Source organism: Tamandua tetradactyla, chromosome 14 (genome assembly GCF_023851605.1).
Source record: "Tamandua tetradactyla isolate mTamTet1 chromosome 14, mTamTet1.pri, whole genome shotgun sequence".
Classification (NCBI taxonomy): domain Eukaryota; kingdom Metazoa; phylum Chordata; class Mammalia; order Pilosa; family Myrmecophagidae; genus Tamandua; species Tamandua tetradactyla.
In genome coordinates this window covers 59,368,578-59,389,866 of record NC_135340.1, presented here as the reverse complement: position 1 = coordinate 59,389,866, position 21,289 = coordinate 59,368,578, and the positions used below count along the sequence as shown (strand labels likewise).

The following is a 21,289-nucleotide window of genomic DNA, read 5'->3' as shown; positions in this document are numbered from 1 at the left end:
TGGAATTTGTACAGAGCAGGAACTCAAATACTTTTGAGACCCTGATCCTTGGGAATCCTAGGGGTTTCATAGGATTGCCATAACATCCTTCTCCCTCAGCTTTGAGCTGCCCCTTCCCTTTGGGACCTCTCTCCGGGGTGGGCCTCACATGGGTCTTTGCTCTCTCAGCAAAGAAGCTGAGGTGTGGGGGTGGCCCTGAAGCAGTGCTGAGGGTGGTAACAGCTGGATGAGGCTGCCCAAGGCGCCAGCTTCCTAGCAGAGCCAGAACATCCAAAAGCAAATGTTGGCATTGGCTTCAGTGCAACAATTCTGGGAGGAACTGATTTTATTTCTAAGACGAAAGTGCTCAGTGCTTGAGCTTGGAGCCTCCTGAGGGTAAGGGGTTGTGATAGACAGCACTGGAACTGCTTCTGGACTTGATTTATTGACTTGTCTGTTTCCATTCTGTCACTAATCGGATTGACAATGAAACCTGGGATGAGACTTGAAGGGATTTCTGCCTAGGTGCGCGCTGCCGGCAGGGCCGGTGGGCCTTCTCCGGGGGTGGGGGGCGTTTGTGCAAGGGCCGTTTGCGTGCTAGGAGGGCGAGTGTGGAAATGATACAGAAGAGAGTGTCTCTAGGGAGTTAATTGTAGATGATGTGAGATGTATCTGCCTGGGTTGGGAAGCTATTTGGGTTCCTCTATGTGCGCGGCGAGCAGTTACGAGGACATAGTGGGGCTCCCAAGATAACAAGGGGGGCGGGGGTGGGGTTCTGCTACAGACCCACCTTGCTGAACCGAACAACCCCTTCTCTCCCCCTCCTCAAATTTCTCGGTTGGGGATGCGGGGGGTAGGTGTGAGGAGCGGAAGTCGCTAGAGGGCCGGGAACACAGAAGTCTGGGGGCTCCCCTCTCCAATTCGCTAGCGAACTGAAGGCTGGGGCGGGGGAGGTGGGGGGACAGATGAGGACGGGTGACAACACATGGAGTCTTTTCCCTCACAGTCCAGGAGTCGCACTCCCTGCCCCAGGGTGGCCCACTTCTCGCATCGATAAAGACTGGAAGCCCGCGCCCCCTCTTCCCTCCCCAGCCGGCGAGGCCAACCCCTCCAAGGAGCGGAACCCCGCCCCTCCCTTGTTACAGACAAGCCCCGCCCCCTCCCGCCGCCTGGCTGAGCTCCGCCCCCTCCCGCTCTCAGCCACCCGCCCCCCCACCCCGCCGCCCCGCGCCCGCCGGGCCACAGCGCTCCCCTAGCTCAGTCCGGCGGCCCCATGTTACTGAGCGGAGCTCCTCCGGCGGGCTCCGGCCCGGGGCCGCGGGCGCAGGGGAGCGCGGGGAGCGGCCCGGGGGGGTCACGCCGGGGCACCGGGGGTGCTGGAGCCGGCCCAGGAGGGGGCGGCAGCGGCGGGGTGGCCAGGTGGCTCCGGGAGCACCTGGGCTTCCGCGGGGGGGGCGGCGGCGGAGCGGGGAGCAAGCCGGCGCCCCCTGAGCCCGACTACCGCCCCCCAGCGCCCTCCCCGGCCGCACCCCCCGTGCCGCCTCCGGACATCCTGGCCGCCTACAGGCTGCAGCGGGAGCGCGACTTCGAAGATCCTTACTCCGGGGGGCCGTCCGGCTCCGCCGCCCTCGCCACCCCCGCCGCCCCCGGCCCCACGCCGCCCCCGCGCCACGGCTCGCCCCCTCACCGCCTTATTCGGGTCGAGACCCCTGGGCCCCCAGCGCCCCCTCCCGAGGAGCGGATCTCCGGACCCCCCGCCAGCAGCGAAAGGGTGAGTGCTGCGTCGGGAGGGGTTGGCTGGGAGCGGAGGTGGTCTGAGGTCTGGAGGTGACAAGAGGGACAAAGGTGGCCTGGAAGGGGCCGGGCCCCTCCGTGTCAGGGCCTCTGGTGGACACGAGCTTAATCCCTGACCCCGTGTTCCAAGCTTTCACCCATCTTTGTTCAGATTCTTGACCGACTAATCCGGGACAAGAGCCCAAAGCTGCCTCTGGCCTCTATCATCGCCCCAGGACTGGTGGCCCTCCCCCTCCCCGACTCTCGGCATCGCAGCTCTCCCCTTCCCCCCCCACCACCCGGGGAGCCGGATTAAAGAGCCTTTCTCTAACAGGAATTGAGGCGCACGCCCCCTCACCCCCCGCGCGCCCCAATCCCTGCTGTTTTATCGCCTTTCTGCCTCCTGGCAGCAGGAGCTCACTGCCCTTTGATCTCTGACCCCTCCCCCAAGAGCAGAGCCAGCACAAAGCTCCCCTCTCCTTCTGCTCCTCAGGGAGCCCAAGCATCCTTGCAGGTCCTGAAGCCCCAGGAAGGAGGTGAGGACTGGGGTTTCTCCCTGTGGATACAGCAAGAGCTGGCCTTTGCCTTAACCTGTGGGACCAGAGCTGGGTGGGCTGTTGTTCTCCGGAGGCCAGGACAGGCAGTGTGCAGCTCTTTGCCAAGGATGCTGACTTCTGGGGTCCAGGCAGACCACTCCAGCCCCCTTTCCATTGTACCCCCAGGAAAGGGAACAGTCGATGCTCAGGACCTGTTGCCCAGGTGGAGCTCAGGAACTGAGCTCACCCCTCCCCTCTCAGCCTTGAGACCCCTCCCCTGTCCATTCTAAAGGATGCTAGTCTTTCATGGATCTGCAGGCATGTGGGCTAGAGAAGCGAGCAGGACGTTTGCTTTGCCAGAGGGTATCCACCATGCCCCAGAAGCCCCTGGTGGAGAAGCCACCACCCCCACTTGCTCCCCATGACCAGCTCCCAGCCCTGTCTTATCCCTCCCCGGCACAGTGAGAGCTGAAAGCCATCCCCAGGCCCCTCCAGCCCTAAATTTTTTGAGATGACTATGGGCCACCCTGGCTTTGTTGTCCCTCCCCACACATCCTAGGTGAGCTCAGCTCTGGGATCACTCCCTGCCTCTCAGTAGAGGAGAGCACGTTTTTTATTTGATTGGAGAGCAAAGTTGCTCTCTGAATTCATTGGCGCCAGGGTTGAGGCTTTCAGCTGGGAGCACCGTTCCACCCAGTTTCCTGGATGAGAGAGATGTATCGGGGTCATAACAGAAGCCTCAGGAATGTGAATAATTTTTCTTATAGTTCCTGCCCTAGAGCTTGGTTGCCCATCCTGGGCCAGCAGCCTTAGCCCACTGGAAGAACGTTCAAGGGAACACTTCCCAAAGACTGTGCTTTCTTCACATAGCCTCAGGCTCCTCCCCTAATTGTCCCTTGTTGTTGGGTGATGCTTGGTATGGTAGTGGTAGTGACTGAGGCAGAGGGGAGTGCCAGGCCTTGCTTTTACCATTGACCACTCAGTCTCCTCCTCCTGACCACTACCCGTTGGTATGTGGGCCTGCACTGGTCCTGGTCCTTCTCTCTGCAGTGGCTTGGAATGACCTAACAGGCTGCCCACTAAGCTGTGAGCTCCTCCAGGACAAGGACAGTATCCTCCTCATGTCTGGGTCCCCCATATGCCTGTCACAGTGCTTGGCATAAAGAGGAGTTGGAAATATGTCCTGAATGGTGCCTGTTCATCGCCAGGGCAGCCTGAGGGTCGGAACTCCCATAGCTACAGCTCCCCTGCACATTTCCCCAGTGGAACCCCAAGGAGGGGGCTGCACCCATACAGGCTATGCAGAGACCTAGGGCCTCCTCTCACCAAGGACATCAATGCCCCTGTCTGGGTTGGCTCTGTGATCCGTGGGCTGCTCAGAGCGTCGTGGCCTAGAGATGTCTCCTTTGTCAGCCGCTGGGACAGGAATGAAATCTGGCAGGATCTCCTAGGAGCCACACAGTCTGTGGCTTCTCTACTGGGTGTGATGGGAAGGACCCAGATGCCATCTGAGTGGGGCATGGCTCAGGGACATTGTCTCCCCAGGCCCCAACCTGTGGTCTCCCTGACCTGTGGCCTCCCTGACCTGTGGCCTCCCGCCATTCAGAGAGAGAGTAATTCCCCACCCATTTAGGGGCCCAAATAAGGTGTCTGAACCTCTTACCTAAACCCAGTGTGTGGCCATTTCTTAAGCCTACTGAGTGACCCATGGCTACAGGGCTCTCACACAAAGATGCTGCTCCCTGCCTCTGGCCTAAGGCTCTGGCAAGCCAGTGTTTCTAGACTGTATGGCTACCTTCTTCCCCTTTTCTGTTTCTACTCCCCTCAGCTGCTTTCAGGTCCCCTTGGCTTTCTGCTTTCAGGTCTCCTCTTGAGGTGAGGTGGGGCTGACCCACTTCTCTCCTTCTAGTGTCCAGTGACTGATGCTTGGGTGGGTCAGAGCCCTCTAAGAGGGACTGTGGTTCATGAGGTGTGAGGAAATGGGTGGAAATGCTTCTGTGATGAGCCAGAGAGATTGGGGGGAAATGAGCCCAGAGAGTATGGAGATAGGAGAACAGAGACCTGGAAAGGACCCTGAGAAGCCCAGGGGGCCGTTCTAGGTCAGCCAGTGTAGGCTCAGGACCACTAGCTTTCTTCCTATGCAGGCTCCGGCTGCTGACCCACCCTGCAACCCACTGCTGCAGTTGGCAGGGTACGAGGGTGGCCATCTGGACAGGCCTTGCAGGGCAGGTGTGGGAGCTGCAGGAGCTATACCCTGCAATGGGCAAGCAGGGGCCTTGCCATCTGGCATAGGAAGAACTCCCTCCTGGTACTGGGCCCTTGTCTGGCTTCTAGGCCACGCTCTGGCAAAGGGACTAGAGAGAGGTTTCCCTTCTTTTGCTCTGTTCTCAAACTTTGAACAGGAAAAGCAGGGTCTAACTAGGGAAGGGGATGGATATGGGAAAGGGTCCCTGATTAGATGAGGCTCTTACACCTGTGACTGTCTGCACAGTGTCCTTTACCTCTACCATGCCAAGATACACCTGCCTGCACATGCGTGTGTATATGCATGTGTGATGATATGGACAATAACATAGTATTGAAACCAGGGGATCTTGTTCTGAACCTGTGGAGAAGGTCCCCTGAAGTTTATAAGCCTCCAGAAATTGTGTGCAGATATTTGGGTGCATGAGCATTTTTCTGGGATGAGATTCACAGCATTCAGATTCTCATAGGGTTTCATAGGCCCCCAAATATTAAGAATTTCAAAAATAGATGACACTTCATGTGTAGTGTCCTCATGGATTTAGATCCCCCAGGCCAGATTTGGAAACCTGTGAACAACCTAACTAGAAAGAGTAAAATGAAGGCGGTGGTCCAAGTGTCTAAAGTTGAACAAGATACGGGTAGACAGCTCTGTAGGACCAAATCTGTCTCGCAGCCAATGTTCCTTGAGCGTTTGCTGTGTAAACTGACATAGCCTAGGTACTGAAAGAGACCGGGGCCTCCTAGGAGACCCCGTCCTTGCCTTTGGTGAGTTTGTTTTCATTTTGTTCCTTATGACTTTCCAGGCCCTGTGTCCTTTTGCATGTATCCTTTGAAGGAAATGGAGGGTAGGGAAAAGTCCTGAGGAAGGGAGGAAGGAGAAAAGAAAAAGATCCTTTGTGCACTGGTTAGACCTCGTAAGCAGAGAGAAGCTTTGTCTGTGGCTCCTGTGGCCTCGGGCTGGCTGCCTATCCTGCTATTGGTGCTTGCAGCTCTTGCAGGATTGTGTGGCAGATCTGGCCACTCTACACATTGCCACCCACTCACACTGCAACACTCACTCCCTCTGAAGGACATCTGTGGGTTTTGGCATGGCCAGTGATTCAGTGACACCTCAACCCTTGCCCATTGGGGGCTGGGAATAGCTGGGACCCGGGAAGCCGTGGGAAGTGTGGCTTGGCTGGGCAAGCTCCGGCTGGGGCCTGGGGCTTGGAGAGTTTCCTGCTCCCTGCTCTAGCTCCCCAGGCCACAGAACCAGTGAAGTATGAGAGAGAGCAGGGGTGGTGGTGAGTCTGATAACCTGGCCTGGGAACGTCCGAGCACCTTCAGGGGCTTCACTCTCTTGGAGATTGTTTTGTGAGCTCCTGGATGATGTGAGAATTTGCTCCTTTCATCCTCAGTAATACACTGGCCGATATTACCTTACGTCTGGCATAATTTTGAAGCAGCTGGCATGCATCCGACCGGTTGATCCTCACAACAATCCTGTGAAGAAGATTCTATTACCGTCCTCCTGTTCTGTATTCTTGTAGCACAGGAACGTTGAGTCACACGTGTGGTTTCACAGCTAGTAAATAGGAGGGCCGAGATTCGCAGTCAGGCGGCCTCCAGGAAGTACCACGCCATGGGGCCTCGGCCCCCACCACCAGGTGCCTGGGGAGATAAGGTGCTCACTAAGCATTTGCCGGTGAAGACAGGAAGGGGGAGTGGTAAGGAAGGAATGAGGGGCATACTGTGCCAAGTTTACCATTTCCCTAATACTGGGGAACAGCACTTGCCACCTGATCCCGGGGTGGCCTCAGACTTACTTTGCAAGGGCCTCATAAGGAGAGGTGATACTGACTGCATGTTTGTGCCATTTGAAGGTTTTACCATAAGCATGGTGTTATTTTGTAATTAGAAAAGATATTTGTTTCCTATGAAGGACATGAGCTTTCTTGGAGGATAAAATAGGAGAAAGGCAAAAACTTTTGTAGGTACAAAAAGTTTGATCTCAGAGGAGGTAAGTAGTATAATTCATTTCCCAAACTGTGACAGGTAAATAGGTTTTAATGGAAAAGGGTTCCCATGGTTAAATACTTTGGAGAAATGCTGAATTGGACAATGTTAGGCTGACTTCATTGCTGCAGGACTTTTCATTTAACATGCGAAAGTGTATTTTGAATCTAGAAGAAGAGGAGAGAAGCTGCTGCATTTCTCAAATGTTGGGAGAAGCTGGGCAAGGCATTGAGAGTCCCAGTCTTGTCTCTGCTAACTGACAAGGATCTCAAGTCTGAGGATTTAATGACTAAATATGTGATTATCATTACAGCTAATACTTACTGAGCACTGACTTGGGGTTAAACTCTGGGCCAAAAACATTACGTGCATCGTCCCATTTGCTTCACGCAATCCTGTGAGATGCCATTAACATCCCTATTCTACAGATGTGAAAAACAGAGGGACAGGGTGGTGGCGGACTGGGGGCCTTGCAGAGCTAACATCCTGAAATGTGTGTCTTCCTTGCTCGCCCTGAACTCCTACTCCTTGGAGCCCCATCAGTGGAGCAGGAACACATTGCACGGCCCAGCTGCAGAGTGGAAGGCCAGCAAGGCTTGGGCAGGAAGGATATGGAGAGTATGACAGATGCTCTGGGAGGGGCACTGTCCATTTGGAACAAACCCAAGAGCAAGGTCCTGGAGGCGCAGGAGGAAGGGAATCAGTTGTCAGGAGGTCTGGGGCAGAGGGACCTGGAGACAGCCGCTGTTTACCTACTTGTGTGGAGATATTTCAGCATTTCCACAAGCATTCTGTCCTGGCCTTACCAGAGGATATGCCTAAATATCAGCCCTGGTTTCAGATGCTTTCCTGGAAGGGTCATTGCATCCAGTTCCTCCCTTTCGCCCTTGAGCAGGAAGGTTTGTTCCCTATTCAAATGTAGATTCTCTTGAGAGCCTGAGCTTAAAGCCCCTACTGATGTGGCTAAGGGAGGATCTGAGAATCTGAAGTCTAGGGTGAAGGTCTTCATGCACTTAGTAGATATGCACTGAGCACCTATTGTGTGCCAGGCCCTATGATGGATGCAAGGATGCAGCAGTGAACACATCAGCGTGGGGCAGACAGACCATAAACAAAATCACATATCGTGGTAAGTCAAGGGTGTAGAAAGCCAGAAGGGACAACTTTGCTTCCTGTGTGAGCCTCTAGAAGCCTCTAGAAAGCAGCCTAGGGGCTGACTGGGATCCTCTGTGCCCAGGTTGAGCCCCTGCCCTACCAGCCTTCCTAGCAAGTGTCTCTGCCGCTTCTCCCCACTCCTGGCCCGTGGGTGGTTCCTCTGGGTGCTCCAGTACAGGGCCGGGGGTTGGGGCTTCCTGGAGCAGGGTGTGGAGCAGGAACGGAACAGAGGAGCCATTGAGCTGCCCACAGAGCTGCCACCTGGGCCCCCATGGGCGCTGCAGGCTGGGGCCAGGGAGGGGTCATGACTCCAGGCCTGGGCCCAAGACTCCAGTGGGAGGAAGGGCATGGCTGACCAAGCCTGGCCAGGGAGGGGCTGGAGGGGCTCTGTGGAGCCGGGAAGGCTTTTCTCCGTTGCTGGGCTCTAGGGCTTGTGGCGGATGCCTGTCTTCACCAAGCAGGCCCTGGGAATACAGATTTACTTGGAAAGACTTGCTCCCTCCCACCCTAACCAGATTCATGCTTCCTCTTCTGAATGAACAGGGAAAACTCCTCCTTTGTCCATTCCTCCTTCTTTATGTGAACTGATTTAACACGTATTTACTGAGTGTTCACAGGCTCTGAGGATTTGGCAGTAAATAAGCCTTCTTGTCCTCAGGAAGCTCCTAGTTAGGAAGATAATATAACAACTATCTGCCATACAGTGCAGTAACAGCCCAGCGCAAAGGCACCTAACCAGGCCTAGGGAGGAAGGATGGGGTAGGAGTCAGGAAGGCTTTCTAGGAAAAAAAAAAAAAAATTAGGATCATTAAGGGTTAGCCAGTCCAGGAGGAATGGGAAAGTGAGCCAAGCAGAGGGAATGCCTTTGAGGTAAGAGACCCTAGAGCTTCCAGAGAACAAAGTGATCCAAGGTGGGTAGAGGGAGGAAAGTGGGATCTTTTAAATCCTTTGGTCTTTGGACGAGAGGGCCTTTGCAAGGTTTAAGGATAACATGTTGCTTCATTCAGTTACTGTTGATTGCGTAGCTGCCATGCACAAATGTGAGGCTGGGAGTTGACTTTCAGTGGCCAAAGTTTGCTGGGAGGAAGCAGCTTTGGGTGGGGATGAGTGAATGTCGTTTCTGTCCTTCCTGGAGGAAGGAGAACTAGGAGTAGAGGACTGCAAGGGGAGTCGGTGGGTGATGTGGTAGAAACATTTTTCTCAAGCCCACTTGCAAGGGAGGCAAAGCAGCTGAGCGGCTTGACTGGAGCACGGTGGGAGCTGAAGGATGAGAGGAAGGTCGGAGCCACAGGGAGATGCCTCAGAGACCCCCCAGAGGGTTACCAGAGGACCAAGGAACACAAAGGAGTGTGAGCTGGGAAGGGTCCTTTTTCCACCTCAGTATTGCTGGGGGTCCCCATTTCCAGATCTTTTTACCCAGGACAGGGCAGTCACCCCTAGCTGACTCCCGCAGCCCTGATCCAACCCCAACCGAAAGTCTAGCCCGGGATTTGGGAAGAGGCAATGTGGCCCCTCCGCATGCCACAGGCTCCAGAACCATCTCCTGTCATCACCTGTCAGCCAGGTGGTGGGGTGCTGGCAGCCCTGGGTGGGCTGGGTTCTGTCTCCCAGCCCTCCCCACCCCCCACCAGGAGGAACCTGAGCCCAGCTTGGAGAAAGGCTCCATTGTCCTTGGCTGCACCCCGCCCTGAGCACTTCAAGCTCCTCTACAGGGTGTGCAGTTTGCGGTTCGCCCTGCCTTGAATGGGAGCAGGGCCCTTGTGTGGGAGAAAGGGACAGTGTGGGAAGTGGAGGGCTGAGGCGAGGCCTTTCCTGTCCCTGTCCTCCCGCGCCCCAGGGCATTTCAGTAGAACCGAAGTCCCGGCTTTCCTCAGGGCTGTCCCAAAGTGTTCTCTCTCCCAGGATGGCTGAGATGCCCATTGGTGGCAAGTTGGCAGCATCATTTTGCACAAAGGGCACTGGTTCTAGTGTTGGTTCCTCCACGAATGCAGAATGACCTTAGGCATATTGTTCCCCAACCACCCTGAGCCTCCATTTTCTTAAAATGGGGAAAATAATACCCATTCTACAAGGATATTGCAAGGATAAGTAGGCCAATGTGACACAGAAGAGAGTGCTTAGCCTTTCTTTGTCGATTATCAGCACATGTCCCTTTTTCAGCATCCGGGAGGGCACTGGTAAGCATGGACCGAGCAGATCTCTGAGTTGCCTCACCATTCTCTCCTTGCTTTTTGAACTCTTCAACACCTTTGCAGCAGTTCTTTGAATTAATTCCCTCTGTTGAACCACCTGGTATAGGCTGCCTGGACTCTACTGAAGCAGTCCCTCTGAACAAGTAGCCCCGTCCTAGCCCTGAAGCCTGCAGGGTGGCCCAGAGGCACTAAATTAACAGCAAAGAAAGATGTGCCCTTGGTTGGCAGTCTAGCAGTGGCTCCCGCCAGTGAAGGGCCAGAGCTTGTTCCCATCCAAACCCAGAGCCTGTTTTTGGATCTCCAGGCTCAGGGGCTAGCGAAGCCTACTTAGGATTCTTGCTCATGTGCAGAGCATTTGGGGGGAAGCAGAGCATCCTCTTAGCTGTCTGGACCCCTGTTTTCACTCTTTCCCCACAGTTGGCAAAAGCAGCCTCTTAGCTGTCTGAACCCCGTTTTCACTCTTTCCCCACAGTTGGCAATCCTAGAAGACTATGCGGACCCATTTGATGTTCAGGAAACTGGCGAAGGCCCAGCAGGAGCTTCGGGAGCCCCAGAGAAAATCCCTGAAAATGATGGCTACATGGAGCCCTATGAGGCCCAAAAGATGATGGCCGGTGAGTGACAGGGGTGCAGGGGAGGCACTGCTAGAGGCCTGGGGTCTGCAGGACAGGCTCTGAGACCCACAAATCTAAGGCTGATTCCTCGATTCCTTACTTCTTGCAAATGTGGAGAAAGCCTTTGGCATATCCTTGGGAAGACTGGCCACTGCCTTCAAGCCATTCAGTCTTGTTGGAGAAGGGGCTGCGTCGCCTCAGAGCCAAGGCAGTAGAAAAGGTCCCTCTATCAAAACTGACAGATAGAAGCATTTGGGCTGGTCAGGAAGGGCATGATAGCAACATGGGCTGGGCGCCAGTGACCCCGGAAAGAGAATCATTAGCTTTGGGGAAGACGGTAGGTTAAAAATGATGCGAGGCCAAAGTGAAACATCTTTATGGCAGTTGGAAACAGATGACTAAGAGTATAAATGCAATGGGTGCCATAATACTGGGTAAGTAATTAGAGGAGTGAGGGTAGGGGGAAATGGGTAAGACCTGTAGGGCAGAGGCCAAGAAAAATATCGAGGGAAAGAGACCAAATGGGAAGGATCAAAGAGGAGGACAGAGGTGGGTCAGCTGAAGCCAACACCCCACGGCAGGATGAGAGAGAGATTTGTCCAAGGGCAAATAATGTTAGTGTTAGTTGTACGCGGGGACTCATGAGAGAGGCCCTGCGGGGCTGCGAAGGGCCTCAGCTTCTAGGTTGAGGTATTTGGGCTAATCCAAAAGGGAAAGGGGAACCATATAATAGATTCTTGAGCAGGATGAATCTGGCATTTTAAGAGGATTACTGTGGCTTTGGTACACAGAATAAACTGAAAGAAATGAGCAGCAGAACAATGAGTTACGAAGCTATTGTTGAAATTGTTTGGTTTTTAAGGGGCCACGAACTCACACCCCTTTCTTTACTTTCTGACCTTGGAAATAATTGAGAAATAAGATTAAGGAAAACAGAGATTAAAATGTCAGCTTTGTTGCTGATAAGGATTGTTGGAGAACACTTCTTAGCTGTGTTACCACAAGGGGCTTCTTAATACTTCACCCCAGAATTAAACTTGCCCACTCAGGCCTGGGTAATGCAGGACAGCAAGAGGCATCTGCTCGGGAGTGGGACCCTCACTGCCTGGAGGAGAGAGGGCCAGAATGTTCTGTGGGAGCATTTCTATGGGAAGGCAGCTTGAGAAAGAGAGCAGGTACCCGTTGGCCAATCAGTCATTATCCTTTCTGCTCTTCCTCCGTGGGAGACGCGGGAGGCAGAGAACAGTCAGGAGTGATGTTCCAGGGGTGGCGTTCCATGTATCCCATGGAAACATGAGCCACTGGAATGGAGCCTCCCCAGCACACACACATACCAGTAAATAGAGGTGGGGAGATGAGGCTGAAAGTCATCAGGTAGTGGCAAGGAAGAGATTGTATTCAAGGAATGAAGGAGGGTCAGGTCCAAGGAGAACGGTGTTGTGGACTGAAATGGAGAAAATGAGAAGGTGCTACCCTATTAAGTCAGAGGGCTGCGGGCCCCCTAGGAGATCCATGAATGCTCTGGAATTGTATATGAAATTGTGAGTGTACATTTGTCTGGGGAGTAGGTCCATATCTTTTATCAGATTTTCTCTGAGGTCACTGAATTACTAACTTTAGGGAAAGTGGTGAGTTTAAAATGATAAAATGTCAATGTGAAACAGCCTTATGGCAATTGGAAACGTATGACTAGGAGACTGGGCAGGGTGTTGAAGGAGTGAGGATAGGGAGAAATGAATAAGACCTGGCCCTGGTGAAGGGAGGCCAAGAGAGGATTCAGGACAGAGACCAAACAGTGCATAAAAGGGAGTGGGCAGCAGTTTCTGAGAAACAGAGAAGGGCTTTCTGTCGTGAAATGATGTCACTTGGGACACAAGGAAATAAATGGAGCTAGGGAAGCAAAGAGGAGGTAGACTAGGACAAGACCCGGCCTCGGTTTCCCAAATGTCTAAACTTCAGCTCCCCAGCCTGTGCTAGCAGGATCCTTTTCCATCTTCTGCTCTAGCATCTACCTACCTCTCTTGAGTTCCTTCCTTTTGGAGCCCCAGAGGTGTTGGAGCCAGGGGAGGGTCCCAGGATGTGTGTCTTCTGGATTTCCCCCAGAGCCAGGGGCATCTCCTTTGAAGAAGTCTCAGCTCATTGTTGAGCAGAAAGGGCCAGAGTGGAGCCAGGCAGTCAAGGCTACTCTCATGCCTTTCTCCTCCTGCCCTGCCCTGGCAGAGATCCGGGGCTCCAAGGAGACGGCAGCTCAGTCTCTGCCTCTGTACGACACACCCTATGAGCCAGAGGAGGAGGAGGCCACCCCAGAAAGTGAGGGGGCCTCCTGGCCCCGGGAGTCCCGCCTGCCCGAAGATGATGAGAGGCCCCCCGAGGAGTATGACCAGCCCTGGGAGTGGAAGAAGGAGCGGATTTCCAGAGCCTTTGCCGGTGAGTCCGCAGGTGAAGAGGGCAGATCTGCTGGGGCCTCTGAGCCAGGCTGAGAGGGATGGAAAGAGTGGGCTCCAGAGACGAGGGGTAGGGGTAGGGGTGGTACAGGAGCTGGGCATGGTTGAATTGGGCCATGTGGACACTGCGCCGTATGCGGTATCAGGGAATAGGCATGAGAGAAGGATGAAGGTGTTTCCCTGCATCACAACCTCTCAGAAGCCAAGAGACCTGAGCCACTTCTGTTTTTTGGGGGGGGCTAGATATATTTCAACATAAGGAAATTCCAAAACAAAATTATGAAAATTGTGGCACATGTTACGTACTCACATTTAACAAAGAAGGGATTTAACACCTCAAACAAGAGAAACAGCTGTTGTGTATAATCTTTAGAGACACCAGCAGGGCACCGGAGGGCTGGTCTCCAGGTGGGAGGCTCTGCTGACAGGGCCTGGTGCATAGCCCCAGGGGGTTTCTGAGGAGTAAGAACTGGTGGAGAGGGAAGTTGTGAGAAATCCCCTCGGAGCTGATTGAGGATCAGGTTTCTCCTGTCCTGGGCCACACCACCGTGGGTGCGGAGTCTGCTATGGGAAGGCACGGATTAGTGGTCTGAGGGCAGGAGGTGACTGGGAGCCTAAAGTACTGAGAAGGCTTCAGCCCCTGGATTCTCCTTCCATGTGAGAACATAACAGGCTGCAATGCTGTGGGACCTCATTCCTGGCCCCAGCCCCTTACACCTCCTTGGGTGCAAGGGGGCATCCTGGAGCTGTACCCAACTCTCTGCTCTGTCCTCCCCACCCCAGCAGCCAGACTGGGAAACCTCAGGTTTCTAATTTGCTTCCTGTAAAGCACACACCATTGAGGACTGGCCATTTATCTCCAGAAGTCTCCTTGGAGAATCAATACTGTTTGGATTGCTTAATGGGAAAATCTATGCCCGTCATTAGGAAACCTCGTTAGCAGTCCTACAGCCGCCAGTGGCATCACCCTTCTAACTACCGAGGCTCAGGGCTGGGGGTAAGGGGTGGAGTGGGGATTAAATTTCAATAAAACATTTGCCCCCAAAGTCTGAGTATTCCTGACAACCTGTGACGGCCCCGTTCTCGCTGCCCTTGAGCACCCAGGCTGCGGGAAAAAGGAGAAAGTAGGTAAGGCTGTGGGTGCCAGGAGGCTGTGGGAACCTGGGCGTGGTGCTGGGGGTGCGGGAAGCTCCACACCCCACTCTTCCTCCTGGCCCCTTTGGGTCCTGGAGCCTGATGAGACGTCAAATGAAGGAGACACACAAGGCTGGCAGAGCAAGATCCCGAGTCCTGCTGCTCGCTGCCTGCGCCTGCCATTTGACCAGGCCAGCCTTGTTGGTCAGCTTTGGCTCTGCCCAGCCCTCACCAAGCCCTGCTCCCTCCTCCAAAGGTTCCCCAACCTCTGCCTCTGGCCCTCCTCCTTTCTAGGCTGTCCTGCGTCCTGGCTCTGGGTTTTGGTGTCTCAATCTCTGCCTGTCTCTGACTCTGTCTCTGTCACTGTCTGTCTCTCTGCTCTCTTCTGCTGCTGGCTCCAGTTGACATTAAGGTCATCAAAGACCTACCTTGGCCTCCGCCCGTGGGACAGCTGGACAGCAGCCCTTCCCTGCCTGACGGGGACAGGGACATCTCCGGGCCAGCTTCACCCCTCCCCGAGCCCAGCCTGGAGGATAGCAGCGGTGGGTCCTGTGGGATTTCCTGCCAGGGTGACATGTCCTTTCACCCCTCGGCAGCCATGGCCTTGGTTTGGAGGAGCTGAGAGGGTGGGGCAGGGTCCTAGAGGAAGAGGAAAGAGACAAAGTGCCTGTTTCTCCCTCCCGCAGTGCAGTGGGGAACGTGTCACCTCAGGGAGGCCCCTTCCAAATATCCTCCCCACCCTGCCACGAAGTCCTCTATTTTAAATTCACTTCTTTGGGCTCAGCTTTGCCTCACTGGATTCCTCAGACACTGCAAATATCCCCGAGGTGGGGCTGGTGCTGGCTCAGGAAGTAACTGATCAGAGTAAAGGAGAAGAGCTGGTCCTTGTGTCTGGTGACTGAAGGACAGTAAGGGCTTGAAAGCTTAAAAGGAGACCAAATGGGGAGAAATAAGTTTTGCTCAGAGTTTGCACCCAAAGGGGGATGGTGCTGGTGTACGTGTGTCAGTACATTCGTGTCTGAGTGTGAGTGGATATTTGGAAAATACGAGCTGTCACCCGTGCATGTGCGGGCCCCGAGGCCTCGGCCCTCATCCTGCCCAGCCTCGGCCCTCTGGGGGCTTCCCCTGGGCTTCCATGGTTACAGGCAGGGGCCTGAGGGCAGCGACCATGGGGGAGGAGAGGGAGGCCGGCCGGCTGGCGGCTTTGGACAGGATTAGCCTGTCAGGATGGCACCAAGAGGAATCAGATAATTGTTCTCAGATCAATAAGTCATTTCTACAGAATGGCTTGGCAGGGTGATTTGGAGAACGGTAATGAACTCTGAGGAGGAGAAAGAAACAATATTATCAGCACTGAAGCCACCCTGAGGGGGATGGACTAGAGGCGGGCAGCAGGCTGCTCCAGAGGGAGAGGCTTAAGTGGTTTCTCATGTCGCTCCTCTCCCCTCTCCTTCTGTGGCATGGGGCCAGGAGGCCCTGTGTGGCACAGGAGGGTTCAGCCTCTTCTCCCCAGGAAAGACCCAGGATTATGTCTCCAGAGCCAGTCAGGCCCATGAGCATGTCCTACCCTTCAGAGTGTTCCTTTGACTCCTGGTGCTGGCAGGAAATGGGGGTGGGGCACTGGCCAGTCAGTAGGGCTGTACCTGTAGGGTCGCCAGAGTCCATGACTAATATGTTCCCCACAGCCCAATTTGAAGGATCAGAGAAGAGCTGCCTGTCACCCGGCCGAGAGGAGAAGGGGCGGCTACCTCCCCGACTCTCCACAGGCAACCCCAAGCCAGCCAAGCCCCTCAGCGCGGAGCCCAGCAGTCCCCTGGGGGAGTGGACGGATCCAGCGCTGCCTCTGGAAAACCAGGTGTGAGTGTCTGTGTCCAGCTGAGGACTGCTCCCCTCCCTTCCTCTTCTGGGACTGGCTGCCAGAATGGGTGGGGTCTGGATGGCGAGGGACCCAGCACAGATGCCCGCCTCTCCTCTCTCATCCTCAGCTGGTACCACGGGGCCATCAGCCGCACAGACGCCGAGAACCTGCTCCGGCTGTGCAAAGAGGCCAGCTACCTGGTGCGCAATAGTGGGACCAGCAAGAACGACTTCTCCCTCTCCCTCAAGTGAGTTTGGGCTGCTGTAGGTGGGGGGACAACCAGCAGGGCAGAGGGGTGTTTTAGTCTCCCGGCTGCTAAAACAAATACCATGCCGTGGGTTGGCTTCAACAACGGAGATTTAGCTTACGGTTCCGAGGCTAGGAGAAGCTGACAGTCAAGGTGGCCTCGAGGTGATGCTTTCTCCTAGAAGACTGGCATTCTGGGGCTGGCTGCAGCAATCCTTGGCGCTTGGCTTTTCCGTCACATGGCAATGCACATGGCAGCCTCTCCTGGCTTCTCTGGGTTCTCTTGACTTACAGCTTCTTCATGGGGCTTTCTCCTTTGAGGCCTTCTCTGTAAGACCTCCAGTAATAGGATTAGGACCCATCCTGGTTCAGTTGGGTCTTACCTTAACTGAAGTAACCTCATTTAAAAGTCCTATTTACAAAGGGTCACACCCACACGAATGGATTAAGATTAGGAACATGTTTTTCTGGGGTATATAGCTCCAAGCCCCGACAAGGGAACTCCCAATATTTCCCCCAAATTGGGGCGGTCCCCATCCCCCATGAGCTTGGAGGTTCCTGTGGACACCAGCCAACTCTGAACCAGGCAGTAGAGATCCCAAGAGGTTTGAGACTCGGCCCCTACTCTCAAGGAGCTCAGAATCCATTGAGGGTAACAGGTATGAACAAATATTTGCACCACAGAGTCAGAAGGGTTCTGTTATTGCCTGTACAGGCCTGGGACCCCTTCACCTCTCTAGGTTGCTTCAGTTTTCCTTACTTATAAAGTAATATGTACTTTATAGGGAAGAGTAAATGAAATAATGCCTGAGAAGCACTTAGCATGGTGCTATAAGTGCTCAATAAATTATCATTATTATTGGAAGTCCAAGATGTTATAGAAACATAGGTCAGGAACAAGCAACTTCGCTTGCTCTACAGGGGGAGATGGGGGGCTGGGCCTGAGAGGAGGGTGGGCAGCGGATATAAGGCTGTTCCTGCACACTCTGAAGAAGTAGGCAGGGGGTCCTGGTGCTAATGGCTACCACATAGCTCTGAAGGGTTCTGGAAGACAGGGAAGGCAGGGACCTTCTTTCCTGTTGGCCCTCCTCCCCCGGAGTAGATATATACAGGCCAGCAGTGGCCTCCTGGGCTCCCCTGGTAGGATGACCAACCCTCCCCTTGGCACCCAGGAGTTCTGCCTGGTAGAGCCTGCCTCCGACGTGAGGCAGAGAGTGGGGGTAGTGTGTCCCTTTACATGCACACACTCACTACTGGAGCATCTGCAATGTTTCTCATCATAACTGAAACTGTCCCAGGGTTCCCTGGGGACATTGGAGCACAGGTGTAACCCCACCCCCACCCCCACTCCATTTCATGCAATCTATGGAAATTTGGGACTAATAAACAGATACACGTGGGAGGTAATTTTTCAACATCACAAAAAGATAACGGAAAAAGTGCAAAATCAGAAAACCGGGTTACAGTTACGTGTGGCATACAACTAACTATGGAACGCTAAGCAAATCACTCACCCTCCCTGGGCCTTGGTTCTCCATCTGCTGAATGAGTTGATGGATACTCCTGAGGTTTCTTCCAGCTCTCAAACTCTGAGATTCTGCAAAGTATCATATAGTCAAAGGAACAGTCAGGAAAAACTGATTTGTTAAAAATTTTATTTACATAACTTCAAGAATGTATATTGCTTTAAAAAATTATAGTTTAGAGCCATGGAGCATCTGCTCTGTACCAGGCTATGCATACATCATCTCCAAACTCTCTACCACCCTGCAAGATAGATGTATTTTTTATAGACAGAAAATAGATTCAAGGAGGTATGCAACTTGCTCAAGGCCACAAGTTTGTAAAGTGCCAAAGTCAGGATTCGAACCCAGCTCAGTCTGACTCACAAAACCACACTGTTCCGTTGCCCGGCTCCACCCCCCAACTCCCTCATCACGTGCAGGATAGTTTGGTACTGTCCTGGCAAGAATCACTGCCAAGGATCCAGCTCCCCGGAACCAAGCCTAGTCAGGCCCTGCCTTAACCCTGGGTTAATTGGGAATTGGGAAGCTGGCCTGGGACAAGGCCTGGCAGGCCTGGACAGCGCTTCAGCCCAGGCTGATCTGGCCCCGCCAGCATCTGTCTGCCAGAACCTAGTTTGCATATAAATGGCTTCTCTGAAATACAATTATGGTTTCTCTTCTCTCAGTAATGGAAGGGATTTCATTGGTAATTAAACAGCTTCCTCGAAAAAGCCTGTCCCAGCCACAGTCCTGCGGCCCAGCTGGTCCTACCCAGGATCCTCTGGGGCTGGGCTTGGTCGGGCCCTGTTCTGGCCTAATGGACCCTTGAGTCTGTGTTCCAGCCCAGCTGTCTCCCCCCACCCCCACAGGGTCAGTTATACTGATGGAAGCTGGGTTCTCTGCTCCCTACTCAGGCCACTTCCATTTGCTGCCCTTTTTGGTCAGATCTGCCCCTTTGAGGAGAAGAAATAATGTGCAACTTGTGGGAGAGGCAGTTCCCCCCAATGGTCTGTGGGGAGGGATTGTCCCAAGCTGGGAGAGGGCCTTGGGCCTGAGCCGCCTTAGTGTAGGGCAGACAGGGAGGTGACCGCTCACAGCCTCCCCCCACCTCTTGCCTCTCTGAATGAAAACTTTCTCCAGGCTTTTGGCTCCTTTCCTCCAGGGAGTGATCATGGTCAGCCTCGGCTGTTATCTCAGACCTACACAAGGATGGATGTCCCTGCACCCTCACACACACACACACACACCCAGCCCTGGGGCCCCCTGGCACTCACAGCAAGAGAGTCAGCAGAGCCCCCAGGCTGCCTACCAGGCAGGCTATTGGTCTCCTAAGACTTCTCCTTCTGGGCACCATGCCCTGGAGAAGAAGGATGGAGCTAGGGGTCTGACTGTTCTTTCCCTCCACCCCTTCTTCTCCTCAGTTTCCCCTCCCTCCCCACTTCTCCCTTATGGGACTAGTGAAATGGGTCCAGGCAGACCCCCCTGTGTATCAGGGCCAGGGAGTCAAGTGGGGAAGTTCGCCACCCTCTCCTCCCAAGGTGGGGCAAGGGGGAGCCCCAGAATGGAGGCCGTCCCCTCGCTGGACCTACCTCCCACACCAGCCTTCAAGCGCTGTGCCTGCTACGGATGCTCTCTGGCCAGCAGCATATAAGCACTCAAGTTCAGGGCACCCACAAGCATTGCTCTCTCCTTGCCTGTGGGTGAGTTTCAGACCAGGAACCCAACAGACCAAGCTTGTGGACGTTTGGACATTGTTCTTGCTGGGGCCCCACCTCCATGCCCTTTCTCTAAAGCTGAGGGCACCTGACATCTAGGAGCTGGCCAGAGCTCTGAGCAGTGGGGTCCTTGTCTTGTGGGCAGGGCCAGGCACTAATGCTGATTTCCTGGATTGTGGCCAGGAGATCTGGGAGGCAGTGGAGCTTGGAGGGAGTAGAGCCGCAGCCTTAAGAGCCAATGATGTCATCCCAGGCTGAAGGGCATGATGGATGAGCTCGGGGCTTGGCTAAGGCCCAGATAGCCGGAGGGCAAAGGGAGGTCCCCAGAAAGAGGCAACTGAACATGCTCAGATTTGGGGGGACTTCTGGAATAGCTCACCTTCTCCCCCAGTCTGCAAGGGGGAGCCTCACCTGCTACCCAGAGTAGCTTGTTTGTCACATCTATCTACCCACCTTCCTGCCAAGGCATCTGTGGTTCCACACAAATCGCCAGGAGCCCCACACAGGTGTCTTCCCTGCTAGCTTAGGGGGGGGTGAATGTAAGGTAGTTGTGGCCACAGAGGCTGGAGGGCAGGGGTGCCTGAATCCCAGGGAAGGTAGAGGGGTGCTGGTTGCTCCAGGTATCACCTGCACACACCCTGTACACTCACTGAACACATTCTTGGCAGAGCCAGTGCCCTCATCACAAAGCCAATGCTTACTGCTGCCTACTCACAAAATCCCCTCCACCCCCCTCCCCGCCTTCTGAACTAACTTCCACCCTTCCCTGTCATCTTGCACGCTCAGCTGGCTTTGCAACCACATCTGCTGGGGCAGGGGTGGGGATGGGGGTGGGTGGGGAGTGGTGGTGTCACTGGATGGCTGGGGTGGGGAATGGCTGAGGAGAAGCCCCACTGAACCAGGGTCTCCTCTCCCCTTCTCAGGAGCAGTCAGGGCTTCATGCACATGAAGCTGTCCCGAACCAAGGAACACAAGTACGTGCTGGGCCAGAACAGCCCACCGTTCAGCAGCGTCCCTGAAATCGTGCACCACTACGCCAGCCGCAAGCTGCCCATTAAGGGGGCGGAGCACATGTCCCTGCTCTACCCGGTGGCCATCCGGACTTTGTAGATGTGAGGCCCGGCACCCAGAGACCTGGGCCCAGCTCTGATCTGTGGCTCTTTCTGGGATATGGCATCTCAAACCCCTTTCTCTCCCTGGGATCGAGTAGAAGCTGGAGATTCCTTAATTTATTCTAAAGGGAAAGGATGTGTGCAGAGTAAGGGGATGTCTGGAACTGGGGGTAGAGGAAACCCTGGGACGAAAGGACAGCTCCTGGAGGAGCTGAGGATTGACGATTTCTTCCCCTTTCCCTCCTAGGGCAGGGGCGGCTCCCCTCCATCCCCTTTCCTACCCCACCCCTTTCAGTGCGGGTGGAGGTTTCGGACCCACGGGGCGCTCTGACCATCTCTCCGCCTCCATCCCCGCCTTCCACTCCCAGCTCCCCCGAGGGTCCCGCCCAGAAGCTGGTGCTGGATTTGGGGAAGGCAGACCAGACCCCTAGAAGGGAGACGGCACTGGGAGCTGGGGAGAGGTGGGAAGGGCTCGAGCCGGGAGGGGGGGAACTTGTGCAGTCCGCAGGCCGCCCCGGCTCCGGGCCAGAGGCAATAAATAAACCCAGCTCTGCCAGGCTCAGCCGAGTCCGCACCTCCGGCGCCGCCTCCCGGCCTGACGGGGGAGGGAGCGGCGAAGCGAGCACAGATTCTGTTTATAAGTCAGCTCGGGAGCACACACGGGGCGGCTGTGAAAAAGCGTTCGCGAAGAATCAAGTTCCATTCTTTGATGAGATGTCAAAACATCCCCCGCCGCCGCCGCCGCCCCCGCCCAGGCTGGAGGCACCGGGTTCCTGCAGGCCGC

At 54.8% G+C, this 21,289-nt stretch overlaps 1 protein-coding gene across 2 annotated transcripts; it reads left to right on the top strand.

Annotated features, from left to right (window-relative positions):
- Positions 1-1,235: 1,235 nt before the first annotated feature.
- On the top strand, positions 1,236-21,064 carry SHF (Src homology 2 domain containing F). 2 transcript variants are annotated; one of them, XM_077127756.1, is made up of 7 exons: positions 1,236-1,750; positions 10,350-10,491; positions 12,712-12,918; positions 14,471-14,611; positions 15,755-15,926; positions 16,055-16,174; positions 20,317-21,064. In XM_077127756.1, exons 1-7 carry the CDS (start codon positions 1,253-1,255, stop codon positions 20,501-20,503), a joined length of 1,467 nt encoding a protein of 488 aa, XP_076983871.1. In that variant the 5' UTR covers positions 1,236-1,252; the 3' UTR covers positions 20,504-21,064. The 2 variants fall into 2 exon arrangements, with proteins under 2 accessions (XP_076983871.1, XP_076983872.1); XM_077127757.1 differs by lacking the exon at positions 14,471-14,611.
- Positions 21,065-21,289: the final 225 nt, after the last annotated feature.

Excerpts from the sequence above, each read along its gene's own strand:
- SHF (XM_077127756.1), top strand. The coding sequence starts at position 1,253 with ATGTTACTGAGCGGAGCTCCTCCGGCGGGCTCCGGCCCGGGGCCGCGG. Across the intron at positions 10,492-12,711 it reads GGCCCAAAAGATGATGGCCG|AGATCCGGGGCTCCAAGGAG; the intron begins GTGAGTGACAGG and ends CTGCCCTGGCAG. Across the intron at positions 14,612-15,754 it reads CAGCCTGGAGGATAGCAGCG|CCCAATTTGAAGGATCAGAG; the intron begins GTGGGTCCTGTG and ends TGTTCCCCACAG.